The sequence below is a fragment of the Colobus angolensis genome, unplaced genomic scaffold (genome assembly GCF_000951035.1).
Source record: "Colobus angolensis palliatus isolate OR3802 unplaced genomic scaffold, Cang.pa_1.0 Scaffold6, whole genome shotgun sequence".
NCBI lineage: Eukaryota > Metazoa > Chordata > Mammalia > Primates > Cercopithecidae > Colobus > Colobus angolensis.
This window is the reverse complement of record NW_012119598.1, coordinates 12,305,436-12,325,723: the sequence shown is the minus strand read 5'-3', so window position 1 is coordinate 12,325,723 and position 20,288 is coordinate 12,305,436. Positions and strand designations below refer to the sequence as shown.

The window sequence follows — 20,288 nt, the reverse complement described above, 5'->3', positions numbered from 1 at the left end:
AGAAAAAGAAAAGAAGTTATCTGAAGATACTGAATTGACAGTTACAATTAAGACTGAAACCTAGTCATGAAAATTAGAATATAATTTTTACTTGTCAACTTAGAAAAAAATTAGCTAAAGATTAATTCTTTGTACTTCACCCAAAATCTTCCAAATAAAAGTTATTGTATTGTTTTGCAAGAGATGTAAACAGGAAAAGCAAATTATTAACTTAAATCAAAGACTTTCATATACATGTTTTAAAATAAAAGGAAATTAAAATAGTGTACTTACCATATACTATGTATTTTGCTAGGAACTTTAAAAATATTATCATATTTAAATATCATACCACCCCCTCAGTATTATCATCTAATTTAAAGATGAAAAAAACAGAGGTTCAGAGAGGTTCAGTTACTAGCCCCAGGAAATAGAGCAAGTACAAGAGCTGGGATTTTTCAATCCAGGTTAGTATGGCTATAAATCCCAAAATCATTCTATCACTTCATATTTATACTAAGTGAAAATGAGAACAAAGAATTCAGAAAATGATAAAGCAGCTAATAAGCATCTCAAAACTCCTAGTAGCACCAACATTTACTTAATCAAACAATAAAATCACTTGTATAATTGGTCACATAACCAAATTGTAGAACTGGATGACATTCTTTAAAAATATTAAGTATCCTACAACTTTGTTATCAGAAATTATGTTAAAATAAATTAGAGTAATACTCTTTCTCTTTGGATTCATCCTAGATTTATGTGACTATCTTCCATTTTAAAAACCACAATTTGGCCTCCATCCCTCTGATACTGTTTTCAATCATGATCCACAAGAAGGGGAAAATCAAAGCAATTACTAGCTCAGGCTGCCACGAAATGCAAAACAAATGTATCAATTCAAATGTTACATGCTTACATAAGGTGAGGAGCACGGGTTCTGGAGCTCCTAGATTAAAATCCAAGCTCCACTACTTAGCAACTGTGTTACACTGGGCAATCACTTAGCCTTCCATGCCTTGCTTCCTCAACTGTAAAATGGGTGGGCATGAAGATTAAGAGATGACACTTGTCAAGTGCTTAAAATAGTGGATGATCTTAGTATGTACTCAACAAATTTTTGGCTAGTAGTCATCATAGTAGTAAAGGATAAAGAATTCCAATCAGTGATTCAGCATTCAATAAATGGTGTTGGAACGACTGGTAGCCATTTCAAAAAAATAAATTTAGGTCCCTGCTTCACACCATTCACCAAATAAATTTCAGATGGATTAAATAACTAAATGTTAAAAACAAAAGTACATATCTAAACTTTAAAATGTAAGATAATTATACTTATGATCCTAGGAAAAGAGATCTTCTTAAGACCACAAAAAAAATAGTAAAACCCATACAGGTATCAACACCAAGGAACAGACTGGAAAGTATTTGCTATATGCAAAACAAACTGATGATTAGTATTTAGAATATAAACACACACATATACAAGCATAAACACATAATCAATACAGCATTTTTGCAATCAAACAAAAACAAAATAAATGTCCACCATCAGCTGGAGATAAACTACATGAAGTCCATACCATGAAGCCATACAATTTCAAAAGGAAAATATAGATCTGTATGAACTGAAATAAAAATAACTTAGACATATCATCTATGTAACAAAGAAAATAAAACATAAAACAATACATATTCTCTACTAGTACATACATACATATGTATGTATGCATGTATGTATGTAAATATGTACGAGTGAATGTAATGCATCAACAAATATCTGATGGATACATACCAAACTGAAAATAGGGCTTGCTTCTGAGAAGAGCACTAGTTTGAGAGTGTTGGTCAAAAGGGACTTTGCTTTATCTACAATGTTTTCAGTTTTATATAATGAATATAATCATATATTACTCACCTAATAAAATTTTTTAAATCTAACAACTTCTATACCTAACTTGCCTAAAACGTCCCTAAAATTCCAAGAAACTTTCATCTTAAATATCAGGATATGAAAGATATTTCATTTTAAATGCCAGGATATCTTTCAATCCTATTTTTCAAACAAAAATATTGGTATACAATGAAAAAGTTAAATAAATTCTTGATTTAAAAAAGCAGGGCACAAATATATTATGGAATATAATAGGAAATAACTATATTCCTTGTATTCAGCTATAAGTTATTCATTTTCACTGCCATACAGAATTCCAAGTACGAATATACCACAATTTATTTATCCATTCTGTGGCCAACCACATTTCTTTGTTTTCAGTCCTTTACAATCACAAACACTGCTCCTGTTCTTGTCCACGACCCCTAGCACACACATGCAATTAAGAGTTTCTCCATGATCCACGGGTAAAACCAGAATTGCTCAGCCCTATGGTATGGACCTTTTCAACTTGACTAGATAGTGCCAAATTATTTTTCCAAATTAGTTGTACCAATGTATATTTCAGTTACTCCATATCCTCAGAGGCAGGTGATATCCTTTTTTTTTTTTTTTTTATTTTTTTGCCAATCTAGTGGGTAAGAGATATTATCTGATTAATTTATAAATCCTTGGCAATTAATGTGATTTTCTCTTCACATATTAACCATTAGGGTTTCTACTTCTAGGAAATGCTTAAGTCCTTTATTCATTTTTCTACTGGGTTGTCTTTTTACTTAAGTCACAGGGTTTCTAAAAAATATATAGTCTAGATATTAATCTTTTTACAATTATATGAAGTTATATATTGTTTTAACAAGTATCCCAGTTTGTTCTTTAGTTTTCACTCTTCTTAGGGTGTCTTGCTGAACAACAGCTAGCTGAAAGAGTACATTAAGATCTTTATTTTCATGGTGATTTATGAGGCTAATATATGCAGGCATTTAAAGAAGTGGGATAGGGTGCTTGAAATAAATAACACATGTGGATCTGCCACTGGGAACAGTGGTGAATATGATCAATTAGACATAAGGAAAGATCCCAAATGAAGTGGAGAAAGCAATAGTGCCGAGATGACTTGAAGGTGAGTAAAAGATACAAAACTACAAGGATGAAGGGGAATAGAAGAGTCATCAGTAGACAGAAAACACTGATACACAACATAAAAGTGCCTGCAAATGGGCATTCCAATAAAAAGTGATGTGATCTGCCCTGCGTATTTCCTGACAAAGCAAATGATAGCCTGTAGTCCTAGCGACTCAGGAGGCTGAGTCGGGAGGATCACTGGAGCTCAGAAGTTCAAGGGTACAGTGAGGTATGAGTGTGCCACTGCACTCTAGCCTGGGCAGCAGAGCCAGACCCTATCTCTAAAATGGAAAAAGTAAAAAAAAAGCAAGCATATCATAAAGGTTAAGTGTGCAGAGACACAAAGAGCTATGGGTAGAAAAACAGAAAAAAAATAGAACAAGGATAAGGGAAGAATTAGTTTTAATAATATGTTCATTCTATCAGTTTGCACAGTTAGATCGAGGTTGGCAAACTACAATCCACAAATCTGGCCCACCCACCTATTTTGTACAGCATGTAGGCTAAGAATAGTTTTCACATTTTTAAAGTGATTTTTTAAAATTCAGAGAATAACATTATATGATACATGAAAATTATATGAAATTCTGATCGTAGTGTTCATCAATAATGTTTTCTTGAAATACAGCTGCACTTATTTCTGACATTGAATTATCTTTTGCATTCCAAGAATAGCAATTCCTAAGGTTCTGGTGTAGTCCTCATCTTGTTCAGCAACAAGATTCCACTGACCTCTGCAAATAAGCTGTGCACAGCTTTTATTCTATTTTCTGCAGTAACTTGGATCAAATATGAACTAGTTGCTCTTGAAAGTTTGGTAGAATTCTCCCGTAAACCCCTTTGGGCCTGGAGTTTTTTTGGAAGAAGGGTCTTTAACATTGCAATTGGCAAAAATAATTATTTTCCTATTCATATTTCCTATTTCCACTTATGTCAATTTTGACATTTTATATTTAGGTACAGCTGTTCATAAAACTATTTTATTTTTATAATTCTCTATCTTCATTACTGAGATTTAGTTATTTCTTCTATTACGCTCTGTATTTTACTCTTTTGCCTTAATCCTTTTTTCTTAGTTTGCCAGCAGTCTATTCATCTTATCTCTCCAAAGAACCAGTTTTTTGTTAATCTTTCATAAACCTGACTTACAAACCTTAATAGTATTTCTCCACACCAATAAAACTAAACAATGTAATCAAAAGATATTCATGCACAATAGCCGTAACAGGTGTTTAGGAATTAACTTAATAAAAAACATACAAACTTCCTATCGAGAAAAGCATTTTTAAACTCTAATAAAGAGACGTAAAAGATGATCTCAATAAATGCAGATACACTACATGTTCCTGGGTGATATAATATGCCAATTCTTCCCAAATTATCCTCTATATTCAGTTAAATCCTAATAAAAATCATTATCATACTTTTTGAGCTATCCACAGACACAGTCTAAAATTTATATGAAAGAATAAAGCTCCATCAATAGCTATAAACTTTGAGAAAGGAAAGCAACAGGAGGGACCTATTCCTGACAGATATTAAGATATACCACAAAACTACTGGGATAAAAAAAAAAGTGACCCTTCTATAAGAATAGACCAAAAAAACCAATGAATCAGAATAGAGTTCAGAGACAGATCCCTGTACTTTGAGGATGTAATACACAATAAAGGTGGCACTACAAATCAATAAGGAAATGATTTTTTTTTAGTGTATGGTATGATAAAAATTGATTTACTATATGGCAGTGGGGGAAAAAAACACATAGAATCCTATCTAATACCTAAAACAAAGGTAGACTCTATATGGAGGATAAATTATGGCCTGAATGCCCAATGCCTTTTTTGTAAATGGAAATAAAGTTTTACTGAAACAGGCCATGCGCATTCATCTACATATGTCTATGGCTGCTTTTGCACTACCTTGGCAGAACTGAATAATGTGACAGAGACCAGCAGCCTGCGAAATCTAAAATATTTATTACTTGGCCCTTTACAAAAATGTTTGCCAATTCCTGCTACAGGCGAATTAAAGACCTTAATACAAAAGGAAAACCTGTAAAATTAATGGAAGAAAATATATCAGAATATCTTTTGGCACTGGTATGGGGGATAACTTCTTTAATAAAATCTTTATGAACCGTAAGGCAAAAACTCTTTAAGTTGATCACATTGAAATCAAGGATTTCTGCTCTGTAAATGATATCATGGATGAAGGTAACTGATAAAAGACTGAGATAAATTATTTGCAAAGTCCAAAACCAGAGGTCAATATCTCTAATATATAAAAATACCTGTAATTTAAAAAGGAAACAAGAATACCAAAAGAAAACCATAGAATGTAAAGAAGTAATCTGTAGAAAAGAAAACCTAAATACATAATAAACATAGGAAGAGATGCTCAAACTCACTAATAATCACAGAAATGCAAATTAAACCAACAATGAGAACTTACTTGACACCTTTAGACTGGCTAAAATTAAACAGCTAAAATTAGACATTATATAGAAACAAGTTTCTCCCAATGCTGGTATGAACTAAAAATACTATATGAAAAATCACTCTGGTTTCAAAATAAAATCTAAGTAGCAGCAAAATATAATGAATATGCAACTATATTCAGTCAGCAGCATCTTACTGAATATAGATATTTGGCAATCAATAACTGAACTGAAGACACAGCTATGAGTGCACTAGTATTCACAATTTGTATTAAGAAAATAAATATCACTACTCACATTGGCTAGTTTTCCTAACTCACCTGTTTGCAGGTCAGATAATTAGCCAGAAAAAATTAAATGTTTTATTGCTAATACACACACAATTTTTACTTGAAATTGTGTCAGACTTACATTTTTAAGGATTTAAAAATATAACACTGCAGTTTCTAAAATCACTGGCTTACTTTATTCTTGACTGAATTGCAAATGGGTTACATATACACACATATCATCAGAGACAAATGGAAGAATTCAATTTCTCACGCTCTCTTTAAAGTTTTGCAATAATATATGCAAATATATATATACACACACACACACACACACACACACACACACACACACACACACACACACACGTACCACTTAAACTTCCAAACAAGCTGCTCCTTCTTCCTTCCTCCTCTGTTCACGGTTCCACAATTACAACAGTGGCCATGTCAAAAACTACTAGCAGCCCCTTTCATATCTCTTTGTATGCCACCACAATTAATAACTAATTTAGATTTTTTGTCCTTTGTATAGTTCTTACATTAACTCCTTCCTTCCCAACCTATGGCCATTATTGTAGTTCAGAACCTGGCCTCAAGTATAGATTATAGTTAATGCCTCTTAATTCCTCTTCCTTCCTCTTTATTCTCTCTCCCTATCCCCTCTTCTTTATTTCCTTTCCTCCCTTTCTTCCTCTCTCCCTCCTCCTATCCATCCAACCTATATGTTTTGAGTATAAATTATGTTCTAGGTACTGTTTTATTTTTGGGGATCGAGCAGTGATGAAGACAGATCAGGTCCCTGCTCTTTCAGGGTTTTCTCTTGCTTCTATACATTAATTCTGTATGCAATTATACAACAAAATTTACCACTGAACTGCTTTGTCCCTTGCCAACTGCATTCAAAAATATCCATCTGTTTTCCATGACCTGCAGGATAAAAGCCCAAACTTCCCAGATAGCTTTCCAAGGCCCTCTGGAATCTGTCTCCGTTCTACCTTTCCTATGTGCTTTAGCTAAACCTGAGTACCTGTTTAAAACCCTGTCTATGACAAAGCGTATGAGGTACCATTCATATCATCAAATTAAAGGTTGAATGCAGAAACAACAAAAGCAGTTATAAAAACTTAACACAAGATAACACAGAAAAAAACAGCAACTGAAGAATAAGAAAACAGACTCCTCCCCATTTCCCACAAGTATTTTATGGTTGTCTTATTAGTGCCTAGGACATACCCAGGGACATGGGAGCAGGGCTCTCCTCTCAAGACAAAGGATATCAATCATTCTGGAAAGAGTAAAGAAGGGAATCCCTTGCATCATAAAGATAAGGTTGCCTTCTTATCTCTGAGGCAAGAATCAACTAGAAAGGAAGAAGAAACTGTCAGAGAGTCCCAAAACAGATCCAGTGGTAGCAGTGAGCTGACCCTGACATATGGGAATAGGCCAGATGTGAAGGGCAACAGACACTTGTACTGGCAGTCACAGAATCGATAGCAGCACAGAAAGGCACCCAGTTTCTGGCACAACCACACTAAGCAAGCAGACGTGGCACACTCCAGTCTCTACAGGGTGCACACCTAAGCTCTGCTCAACCAGCAGCTGCAGAAATTGTTACAGTAGGTAAGTTGTCAGCAGTGGGCCAGGACAGGGTTACCCCTATCCCCTAGGAATGTCAGGTGACCATCAGGTGATGGTCCGGCAGCTGTCACACTAAAATGATAACTGGTCACAGGCACCAGGGAGACACAATTTTCCAAAGGATAAAAACACTTGAAACTGGTAACCAGTAGCTTCCAATAAAATCTCAGGAAATGGGTAAGTGGGCTCGAGCATGCGCATTAAGACAAAATGGTAGAGTACGAGCTTCGGGGGCATTCCACTGGAAAAGGGAAGAAAGCCTCAGATGAGCATGAATACAACTTCTGAAACACACTGTGCATGCTCGCCTCCCAAGTGTAAGGAGGGCACTGCACATGCAGGCGGCTCACCCTAAAGGAAGAACGAAGGAAAAGGGGTGCAAGACACTGGAAATGGGCCAGCAAGTCGTAGGACCAAAGTTAAATGGGACACTTAACCTCCAAAGTGCCCGCCTGGGTCTCTTCCAAGTGTACTTTCCTTTCTTTCCTGTTCTAAAGCTTTGAAATTCCACTCCTGCTCTGAAACTTGCCTCGGTCTCTTTTTCTGTCTTACACCCCTCAGTCAAATTATTTCTTCTGAGGAGGCAAGAATTGAGGCTGCTGCAGACCTGTATGGATTTGCTGCTGGTAACTTGGATACCTTCTGCTGATAACAAAACCATAACTAATTCTTTGAAGTCAGGCTGGAGTTTGGGCCTAAGTACAGTGTTAAGCAGAGAAGGCCAGAGGGAATGAACCTGAAAACTTGTCTGAAAAAGCTCATGAGGCAGCACAGCAGGGAACCTGCAAAGCACTAGAGGACACTCGAGCACAGCTTATTTCTAGTAGGCCATAATCATGTGTGCATAAGAAGAAAGTGCAATTTTATTGTGTAGTCACAGGCAGATGATAGTAAGGACCTCAGGGCTATACTTTTGTTTATGATAATTATCACAGACATATTTTTATGCCTTTCCCTTTTCCTAGAAAGTGAGCAACTTTAAAGCAGAAACTATAATCACTGTGAATTTTCCCATTGAACTGCCTTGCCTCTTGCCAACTGTTATGAATTTTTCTGTTTCCCACAAAACCTTGTAAAAGGACTCTTCACATTGCAGAATTACAACTATCTGTTCAATGAATAAATCAGTGCATCTTTATCTTCTAGGTGGAGTGTGTTAAGTGTTGACAAATAATCTACATAAAATATCTCACTAATGTTACATGTATAATAAGAATACAGCTACCAAAATGGTAAGTGCATACAAACTTACATCCTCAGACAAAACAAAATCAACTTACTGGTAATCATCGCTCCAGTTACAGAAGCCAGAAATCCAATGCTGACTGCAATGACAGAGATGACTCTTCCCTGCCTATGCCTCTGCAGCATCACAAACATCAACACTCCTGCAGCACCATGGACAAACAGAGAAGAGAAGAGAGCCCAGAGGAAGATCCAGTACCACATCTCTGAAAGGAAAAGCAAAGTGTTAATAATCATCTGTTGAAATACAACTTAGAAAATTCAGTTTAACAAATAGTGAGCACCTATGACTTGGGAGGTTACACGACATAATACATAGAAACATGCCTCACACCATGCCTGACACAAGCAGCACTGAATACATTATAAGGTTTACCATCATCGCTGACGCCTGATGGGGAAATAATTTCTCCCATGGCTTCGAAAGGTTAACACTATATTCTAATTTTTTCTAAATGTCCCTATTATATAGCTATCATCCATCAATTTTATATTAAACCTCTGATACATGTGTAAACTTCTTAGAATACATTATAAAAATTAATTCCTATTTGAAATAGAATCTTTTGTTTTCTACCCTAAATAACAGTGTTAAGAATGTTTTTAACTACCTTCTAATTCTAATTCAAATCATTCCAGATATCAGTCAATTACTTTTACCTTTTATTTTTAAGAATTTCAGGCATTTTCTCCTTGTGGCCCTGAACTTGGTATACTAAAAAATCAGTCAGATTAAAAAAAGAAAATCATTTGCCTCTAGTCATCTTAATGTTCCTTACCCAGAACTTTTCAAGCTCCAGTATTATCTCCCCAGTGTGATCTCAATCGACTGTTCACTGACATGTCGGCTTAGAGACCGTGGACAAGCGCACTTTTCATTCATTCTCCCACACTCATTCCCTTTCCTTCTGGTCACCTGACTGCCTCCCAGTCACTCCATATAGTTTCCACAGATGTCCCTGCACTGACTCCTTCTCCCTGACCATACTGTAGTGAGGTATGAAAGAAAGGCAAGGGATCCAAGCTGGGCCAATCGTCCCCCTCCCCTGGGACTTCTGGATCGGGGCCAACTAAGCATCCTTGCTCTTCAGGTAGCTGAAGCTAAAAAGGCTCAAGATTTGTGAAGTTACAAGAAGGAAAAAGATCCATCAAAGACAGGAGAGAATCAAGTCCCTTAATGAGTTATTTCTAAGGCCCTGACACATTACCATCCTTAGATTCAATGTCACATCCCAGTTCCCTTGTAATAAAATTCCTCTTTTTACTTAAACTATTCAGGTAAGGATTCTCTCACTTATACCTGAAAGAGCTGACTCTAAAATATTTAGATGTTACCTTGAGGGTCATCCTTGTTATGCAAACATTCCATAATACAAAGTCTCTCATCTGTGATTTGGGCTAGGTAGTCACTATCAATTGTAAAACAAAAGTCAATAAAATAGTCATTAATAGAATTAAAATGGATGAATCAAAACCTATGTATCCAAATATCATTAAATATGGATATATACTGTTGGTAGGAATGTAAAATGATACAGCTGCTGTGGAAAATAGTATGGAGGCTCCTCAAGAAGTTAAAAACAAAACTACCATATGATCCAACAATTCCCCTTTCTGGGTATATACCCAAAAGAACCAAAAGCAGAATCTCAAAGAGATATTGCCACACCCATGTTTATCAGTATTATTCACAATAGCCAAGAGGTGATAGCGACTCAAGAGTCCCTGAATGGATAAACAAAACACAGTACACATATAATGGAAAAATTACTGAGTTTTAAAAGGGAAGGAAGGAAATCCTGTCACATGCTACAACATGAATGAACCTTGAGGACATTATGCTAAGTGAAATAAACCATCACAAATGAATACCATATGATTTTTTTTTTTTTTTTTTTTTTTTTTGAGGCAGAGTCTTGCTCCATCACCCAGGCTGGAGTCCGGTGGCGTGACCATAGCTCACTGCAGCCTCCATCTCCTGGGATCAAGTGATCCTCCTGCCTCAGTCTTCCCAGTAGCTACAACTATGCATGTGGGCCATAAAAATATTTTTTGTAGAGACAGGATCTGCCTGTGTTGCCCAGACTGGTGTAGAACTCCTGGCCTCAAGTAATTCTCCTGCCTCAGCCTCGCAAAGTGCTGGGATTACAGGCGAGAACCACCACACCTGGCCTCAAGTTGTAACCTTTAAAGTCAACCAGTAACCATAACCAGTGAAGTGGCTTTCTACTGGTGTCTAAATGGGAGTCGTTTCTGGGACTATGCCTTTAACTTGTGGGACTGGATGCTAACAACACCAGGTAGATGTCAGAACTGAATTGAACTGTAGGACACCCAGCTGGTATCCTAAATTACTTGGTGTGGGAAAAAAAAACACACATCACCTGTCACAGAAGTGATCTGTGTGAGGGAGGAGAAAACAGTGAGTGCCTTTTTTTGGGGTGGAGGGGGGCCTGGAATGGAGTGATCTCAGCTCACTGCAACCTCCACCACCTGGGTTCAAGCGATTCTCCTGCCTCAGCCTCTCAAGTAGCTGGGATTACAGGTGCTCGTCACCATGCCTGGCTAATTTTTGTATTTTTAGTAGAGACAGGGTTTCACCATGTTAGCCAGGCTGGTCTCGAACTCCTGACCTCAGGTGATTTGCCCGCCTCAGCCTCCCAAAGTGCTAGGATTATAGGTGTGAGCCACCACGCCCAGCCAACAGTGAGTGTGTTTCATCAGATATGTTTTTACCGATTTTTTTAAAAAAGATAAAAAATTTAAAAGCATGGATATAAATTTGAAAAATAATTAGGTCAAGACCATAAATGACTAAGAATTTAAAAAACAAAACAAAAAATCCCTAAAAAGGAAGGAAGGTATGGTTATTAAAAAGCAACATGAGCGATCTTTGCGGTAATGGATTTCTTCTTTGACTATAGTGGTGGATATACATGTAAGTGATACAATTATATAGAAGTAAATACACATAGAGAAGAGTACAAGTGTACATGAAATACTAGCAAAACCTGGATAAGGTTGGTGGATTGCATCAATGTCAAGATCCTGGTCGATACATTATACTGTGGATTTCTGAGATGTTCCTATTGGGCAAACTGGATAAAGAGTACATAAGCTCTCTATGTGTTGGTTCTTACAACTGTGACTCTTATAATCTCAAAATAAAAAGTTTAATTTTAAAAATCGAAAGAGGGAATAGAAAGATTTTTTTTAAAAACCAGCTTAACCCTGCCAAATTCTTAAGAACTGGCACATAGAATGGACTCAGGCAATTTGAAATTATTTCAAATAAGAGACATCTGATATATTTTAAAGTGTGTGTTAAGCTACCATGCATGTTTCTCAATGGCACAAGAGATAGAAGCTAGTGATTATGGAAAAACAGACAGTGTTTGCCTTTTAGAGGCTTTTCTCTTCCAGCATTCAGGGAAACAGCATTTCAGACCATCGCTCTCAAACAAATGGCTTCAATTTATAATAAATACATTAAAATTTAAAAACCCCAACTTGCTCAGAAGATATTTGCATATTGTAAGATATGGTTTTCCTAAGTGAACCTAATAAAGTGAGAATGTAAGGGAGTATAACATGGGGGTGTATATTTTCATCAAGGGAGCTCTTTTCTCAATTTACCCTGAGACAAGGAAAGGCTCTGCAACAACCACAGACTCTTCAATACAAAAGTCAACAATCCACCTTGTACCTCGAGCCCATTTAAAAAGTTCTTATAATACAATTAGAGGAAATAATTTATTGACTATATTTAACACTATGAACAGGAGATTATCCGACATTATAAAAAAGTAGTGTTGTTTGACTACTAAATATGTAGCTATGATCTTAACAATAAATCTACCTAATAGAAGGCAAAGTAAAATTTCAGTTTAATGTTTTATAAAAACCAAAGGCATAAAAATAATCACAAAATTAAAACAGAATCTCAAATGGTTCTCCAATGACCAGTCCAGGATTATTCCTTCATCAGACTCAACATCAACCAAGTACCCTAATGTCAGATTAACTTTTACATTTCTTTCTCTCTTTTAAAAAATCATACTCTTTATGATGGAAAAAATGGACTATCTTGAGAATATTTACAGTTATGTTAGGTTTTGTGTTATTACTATTATTTTGAAGTACCTGACAGATCAACATAACCTCCTGAGTGAATAGGGCCTCTAAAGATTTTGATCAACTCTGGATAAGCAAGACTGTCTAAGGCCCAATCACTATTGGCAAATACATGAAACCTACTGGATTAGTTCAGGTGAAGAGAACTGCAGGATCCTAAGGACTAGAGCAAAAGCAGATGCCTAAGATCCTGGGAAGAAGAACACCTAGTAAAAAGACAGGAGTGGAATATCACAGCCTTTCCTTAAACTGTCTATGCTAAAGTGAACACCCAGAGGCTCACAGTTTTCTCTCTCCACCCATAGCCCACCTCATCCAAGCTTCTAGCAAATGGGTAATAATGAAGGGAGGAAGCCAGAGAGACTTTGCTAGTGCTGAAAAAAATACAAAACAAACATTTAAAAAATGTAATACACAAAACAACAGAAACTTTGAAACATCTCATGCCTATAATCACCATAATTCTACGGAAGGGAATATCCCTTCTTTCTGAACATATCTCAGAAATTCCTTTTGTAACAACTCCCCACTCAAGACTATCTATAATCCTCACCTTAGACTAATTTTGTCTGGATTGTTGCAGTGTGTTACTTTTTGGTGGGGTAAAAGGCAGCAGAGTTATAATCTGTTCCAGCCTCCAAACAATACTAGAAATAGCTCTGCTCCCAATCTGTAACTTTCATCAGCTCTGGTTGCCAAGTCACTAAAAAATTATCTTCTGTGCTTTTGTTTTTAATCCTTCGACAACATTACTTATGAGAAATGAATTTCTCTAGATGTCTAAAAAATACTGAGTAAAAACAAGTTAAAGAATGGTACGTACTGTATAATCCTATTTGTTTAAAAAAGTACATTTTCATATCTGTGCAGAAAACATATAATCAAATGGAAGAATACCTAACAATGGCTATCTTTTAGAGATAAAAGATGAATGATACTATTTTATACATTCTTTACTATTTTAAACAATCAGTCTGAAATATTTTACACACATTTTTACTGCAAATACAATATTTTTAGAAATTAGTTTTTCATTCTTTTTTTTTTTTTTAAGAGATAGCAGTCTTGCTGTGTTGCCCAGGCTGAACTCAAACTCCTGGGCTCGAATGATTCTCCTGCCTCAGTCTCCTGAGTAGCTGGTACTACAGGCATGTACAACCATGCCTGGCTCTCATTCTATTCTTTATCAAAGGAGAAGATGCTCTACTACACTAATGGTTAATACACTTGGGCTGCGCATGAGAACGACTGCATACTGGGTATACAGTAGAGACAGAAATCACTACTCTAGGATAAAGTTACATAAGAGGTATTTATTTAAAATTCCGAAAGTCATTAAAACAACAAAACCTGTCTCATTAGACTAATTGTTTTTTAATCCTCTAAAATACAGAGAATCCAATTTCTCTACTAAAAGTCATTAGCAAGTCAATACCGAACACTTACTGTATACTAAACATTCTAGAAATCAAGCTGAAAATACCATTTATATATCATATATATTATTTCTTTATACCACCACCTTCTTTATAGAAATGCTCCATATTATATATTTAAACAATCTGTGTCCAAATTGGGTTATTTCAAGCTTTTTGTTATACCAGCAAATCCAGTGTAGAACTTGCTCCCATTTTCTAACAGCAATGACTTCTGAATTTGGGGACATGTCCCACATAGGGGATTAGACTCTCAGAGAGATGATACATTTACAATTTGAAAAAGTGCTATATAGATCAAGGGGTAGCAACATATAGCCCATGAGCCACATCTAGCCTACCACCTGACTCTGTACAGTCTTTGAGAATGGTTTTTAGATTTGAAATGATTTTTTAAAATCAAGAAGCTGGGCACAATAGCTCACTCCTGTAATCCCAGCAGTTTGAGAGACTGAGGCAGGAGGGCTGCTTGAGCCCAGGAGTTCAAGACCAGCATGAGGCCCTATCTCTACAAAAAAATTAAAAAATTAGCCAGGCATGGTGGTGCGTTCCTGTGGTCCTCACTACTCAGGAGGCTGAGACGGAAGAATCACTTGAGCCTAGGAGGTCAAGGCTGCAGCAGTGACCCATGAGCATACTACCACACCCCAGCTGGGTGACAGAGTGAAACCCCATCTCAAAAAAAAAAAAAGAAAAGAAAAGAAAAAATATATAAAGAACAATAATTTGTGACATGTAAAAATCAGAGGAAACTCAAATTTCAGTATTCATAAAGTTTTATTGAAACAGATACACTCATTCATAGTAGTCTATGACTACTTTCAAGCTACAATGGCAGAGCTGAGTAATTGTGACAGAGACTATATGGTCCATGAAACCAAAAATATTAATATTTACTACATTTTCTATTTAAGTAAAATAAAATACTATTGCTAAAAGCAGAATACTGCATTTACAGAAAAAGTTTGCTGACTCCTGGGCTGGGCTTGGCTGTCCCATCCCCCATTGAAAATTACAGTCAAGGTAGTTTCATATATTATGAAGAGTTGGCACTTTGAGTGTTCAATTAATGATATTTCAATTACATATGTTCTAATTCTTCAGTTTCTACAGGGTACAGTATGCAGGTTATGCTATGGGGTACACAGCCCTGTGCAAGGGTGTGGGTTGTCAAGAAAGGTCCCAAGAAGAGTCATCACCACACATGAATTTTTAAAAAATTAACAAGATTTAAACAAATTAGATAATCACGTTGCAGGTGCAGTAAGAGTGGGGAGTGGGAGGTGGGACTTGGCTGTATGCCGGAGTCACCTGGGAGAGCCTAAAATAAATGATGATGCCTTGATACCACCTGCAGACATTCTGATTTAATTGGTTTAGGATGTAGCTTGGGCACTGGAATTTTTGAAAGTTTCCCAATTTTAAACGTTTCTTATGCTCCTGTACAGCCAAGAATGAGAAACCACTGCTCTAAAACACAATGTTCAAATCATGAAATTGTATATAATAGACAATATGAAATTGCAAGAACTCTGGGTTTGACTAAAACCAAAATATGGAAAGATGAGGCTGTAAATTACAGTAGTATGAATTTCTCTAGAGGTCTAAAAAACACTGAGTAAAAACAAGTCAAAATTACTCTGGCTAGAGTAATTACTCTGGCTAGAGCCAGAGTAATTTTTGGTGAAGAAAGGGGAGAGGCTTACAGACCATACAGAATGAAGAATTTTGGTAAAAATTGAAGATCATGGGGACCCAATAAAAGCTTTAAATAAAGAAGTTATAGAATCATATCTCCTTTTAAAAAGATGACTCTGGTAGATATAGAAAAGTGGGACTGGATGGAGATGAGAGACTATAACAATATTTCAAGAGTACAAAGAGATTAGCCAGGTATGGTGGCATAAGCCCATAGTCCCAGCTACTCAGGAGGCTGATGCAGCAGTTTGAGGCTGCCGTGAGCTATGATCGTGCCACTGCACTCCAGCCTGGGCAATGGAGAGAGACCCTGTCACTATTAAAAAAAAAAGTAATGATAATAAATGAGTAAATAATAACAATTTTAAAGAGTACAAAGATAAATTAAGGCCTGGATTTTTGTACTGGACTTGGGATTGAAAATAATTTGAGAAATATTTAGAACTTGCAGATGGCCTGGATGATAGAGATGAGGGAGATGTGATGTCTGGCCTCCCAGATTTCTGGTGTGAACACCTGGATAAATGATAATTCCATTAGGTTTGGGAGTATAAAAATGTACGTTTAGTCCATCTACCAAACAGTTCAAACGTTGGTGAGAAGCAAGCAGTAAAGAAACTAAAAGTAGGAAAATAACAAGTACAAAAATGTGAAGATTACCTGCACAATTACATAACTGACCATGTTCTAAAAATATCTAAATTTCTTTTTAAAATTATTTTATTTTTTTAATTTCTGGGGTACATATGCAGGAGGTGCATGTTGGTTGCATAGGTAAACGTGTGCCATGTGGTTTGCTATACCTAACAACCCATCACCTAGGTATTAAGCCCAGCATGCATTAATTTCAGGTTTGTAGTGTCCCTGATTTTTTCCTAAATGCATGATTTTGTTGGAATTTAAAATCTATGATTACTAAAACAGTTCAGTTATTCTATTTAAATTTTAATATAAAAAGTTGCCAAAAATGTCACTCCCATCCAATGAGAAAAAGATAAAATTATAAAATCATAACTTTTCCTTAGCTCATTAGTGAAGTGAGGATGCAAAAGAGTAGGGGACATGTGTTACCTGGTAAAAGCACAAGAGCAGGCAGTGGGCAACATACAAGTGGGTAAGAAGAAATCAGCTACAATTTTTACAGATTGTTAAAGACCAAGCATGGGTTAACATATCAGCCTTGAGTTAATGACACAAGTGACAGACACAAATGCACACTCGCTTGCAAGTGCTTTTCCACAGGTCTCTGCTGGGTGCTCCCTGGAAAGACTGGATCATAGGCCGGGACTGGAGAGAGCCACCAGTGGTGGTGTAGGCCTGTGGGAGGTGACACTGGCTGCTGGGGAAACACAGACATCTTGCTTCTTGCGACCCTTCTCTTATTCAAGGCAAAAGCCTTAGCCATTAGGGGAGGGCAGCAAATCCTGTCACCCTAAAGGGACAGGCAAAGCTATAACAGAACTCCAGTTCAGGGAAGGGTAGAAGAATAAAACCTCTATTCCTGGGGGAAAAGCAGAAAACCATCCAGGACCCAGGACCCAATTCCAAGCAGAGGTCTGTTACTGCTGATGGGAGAACAGAAAACTCCTGCCTAAGAACAATCAGGAATGTAAGAAGAGTTTGGCCACAATGGTTCAGAAAGGCAGGAATGCTGACAAAGCTCCCCACTTCCTGAGATCTCCATACACAGAGCATGCCTAACACAAAAACAGGACAGCTCCCCTCAGGAGCCTAGCAGCAAGTAACAAGCATCAGCATTCCACCACTTGGGGGAGGTCCCTTCTGAGGCATGGTTGTGAAGAAATGGCTAAAAGCTACAATGGAGCATGGCCACCGAGAATAACCCTGCAGTACAGAGCTCCCACCCTAAACACAAGGCAACAACAGCAGCCTCCAGAGAATGTGAAGCGTGCAGTGCGCTGAGTAACCACAACAACCAAATTCAAATTCAGCTCAACTCTTAAGTAGATTAAATCAACTCTCACACTACTGGTCTAACAGAAGCAACAGACCATCTCCAACATAAACACCATGTACCTCAGTCTTTAGTGAGATTTTTCAATTAAAAAATTATAAGAAGCACTCAAAAACAGGAAAAACAACTCACTGTTGAGAGAGAAAGCAATCTATAGAACCAGAGCCAGAGATGGCCCAGTTTGTAGAATAACCAGACATGGACTTTATAATAATTATTGTTAATATGTTAACGTCTCTAGTGGAGGAAGCACACAACACACATGAACAGATGCGGAATCTCAGTAGAGATGGAAATTCTAAGAGCCAAATGATAATGCCAGAAGTTTAGAAAAAAAGATATGGAACAATTTCAAATGGTTTAACATATATGTAATTGGAGTCCAGAATAAGAAAGAGACAATGGAGAAGAAAAGAAAGACACCTGAAGGGAAAGTGGCTAAAAATTTTCCAAAAATAATAAAAGTCATCAAACCACAAATCCAAGACTCTCACAGAATCCTAAGCAAGATAAATACCTCCCACTTCCAAGAACCAAAAAACAACAAACCAAAAATAAACCACACATACACCTAGACACATCATAGTGAAATGAGTGAAAACCAAAAATAAAAGGAAAAATACTGAGGGTAGTCAGAGGTTAAAAGATATATTACAAACAGTGGAACAAACATAAAAAGTAAAGGAAACTTCTCATCAGAAACTTCTGAGCCAGAAGACAATAGAGTGACATCCTTAAAATATTGAAAGGGGAAAAAAAACTATAAAGCCAGAAATGTATATCCAACAGAAATATCTTTCAAAACTAAAGGTGAAATGAACATTTATTTGTCAGAAAGAAAAAAGATCGGAGAATCAACTGTCAGAAGATCTATGCTACAAAATATACTGAAGGAAGCTCCTTAGACAGGATTATGATTCCAGATGCAAACTTTACACCAAGAAAGAACCAACAAAGAAAGCTAAAATGAAGGTAAACATAAAAGACATTTTCTTCTTATTTTTAATCTAACATTTCAACCAGATTTAAAAATAAATTGTATTCGAGACCATCCTGGCTAACTCGGTGAAACCCCGTCTCTACTAAAAAATACAAAAAACTAGCCGGGCGAGGTGGCGGGCGCCTGTAGTCCCAGCTACTCGGGAGGCTGAGGCAGGAGAATGGCGTAAACCCGGGAGGCGGAGCTTGCAGTGAGCTGAGATCCGGCCACTGCACTCCAGCCTGGGTAACAGAGCGAGACTCCGTCCAAAAAAAAAAAAAAAAAATTGTATTTATCAACTGGCAACCACATTTAATACATAAGTTAAAGCTACTGTAGATATTTAATAGTTGTCTACTTTTGCCCCTTAAGAGACAGCAGAAATACTAGCTTTTAAACTTAATTATGACACCTTCAAGAGCTGCCTTAACATAGTGCCCATCTTAAAATTCATGGCAATACTGTTTACTACCCACTGAAACTAAAATACCCTTTTGCTTGCTAATTACATAATTTCAAACTGTAAATAACAATACCCATAATTAAATAGAAGACAATCCTTAGAAAAACAGGTTTTTAATTAAAACCAATCAAAATATCATTTGCTTTAAAGAAATCAGGTTAAAGCTATTTAAAATAGTTCCAAAATTGCTCTATATTTAAGCCACAGCACTATCTTCCTAAAAGATGCCATTCAATTTGTTCTTCCCCATAACTGATTAACTGAATAATTAATCAATTATAATTCCAGTGATTTTTTACTCAGATAAAAAGTGTAAGGATTAAATGTCAAAATCTGAAGCTAGTATGAAATTATAACAGTAACTATACAATGGTTTTAATTGTTATTGTGCGCCCTCAAGCATCTTAAATTATATGTATCATACAAAAAAATATTTTTTTTGATTCATGGTTTTTTGAATCACTGACCTAAAAAATCTTCTCAATGAAGAATAAAATGTTTTACAATCTCATGATATAATATTTCCATGGGATATTTATACTAAGTACTGAACATTAAACTTTTTACACCAATGAGCATAACTTGTAATGAAATTCTCAACATAATACATTCCTGAAATTAAATATAAATAGGTGACCAAATGAATGACAGATCAGGAAATACAAGCATAACCAGGAAAACTGCAAATAATGCAAAGTAAAGTCACAGTAATCACTCCTTAAATACCATTCTGACTAATTGTAAGGAAGTAATTATGCTGTACTGGGATTAAGAGAGAGATAATTTCATAACTGGAAGGAATCTTTAAATACTGAATCAGGTTTCCTAAACCCTATTTCAAGAAGGCCTAAGTCTAAGAGGTCAGAGGTGTTCAGAGAGCAAAGATTTTCTTGGTTCTAAACCTTACCTTACAAATAAGTATATTAAAAGTCTGAAGAAGTCCCACTTGAAAAAGAAAGTTGCTTAACTTGAAAGATTAAAGAAACAAGTTTATGTGCAAATGCATA

General features: G+C 36.2%; 1 protein-coding gene across 1 annotated transcript in view; it reads right to left on the bottom strand.

Moving 5' to 3' along the window:
* The window catches only part of TMEM170B (transmembrane protein 170B), a 43,098-nt gene that overhangs the window by 9,000 nt on the left and 13,810 nt on the right, over window positions 1-20,288 (bottom strand). Inside the window, exon 2 of the mRNA XM_011962691.1 lies at window positions 8,632-8,802. Within this exon, the coding sequence (XP_011818081.1) occupies window positions 8,632-8,802 (171 nt within the window). The remainder of the gene's footprint in view (window positions 1-8,631; window positions 8,803-20,288) is intronic.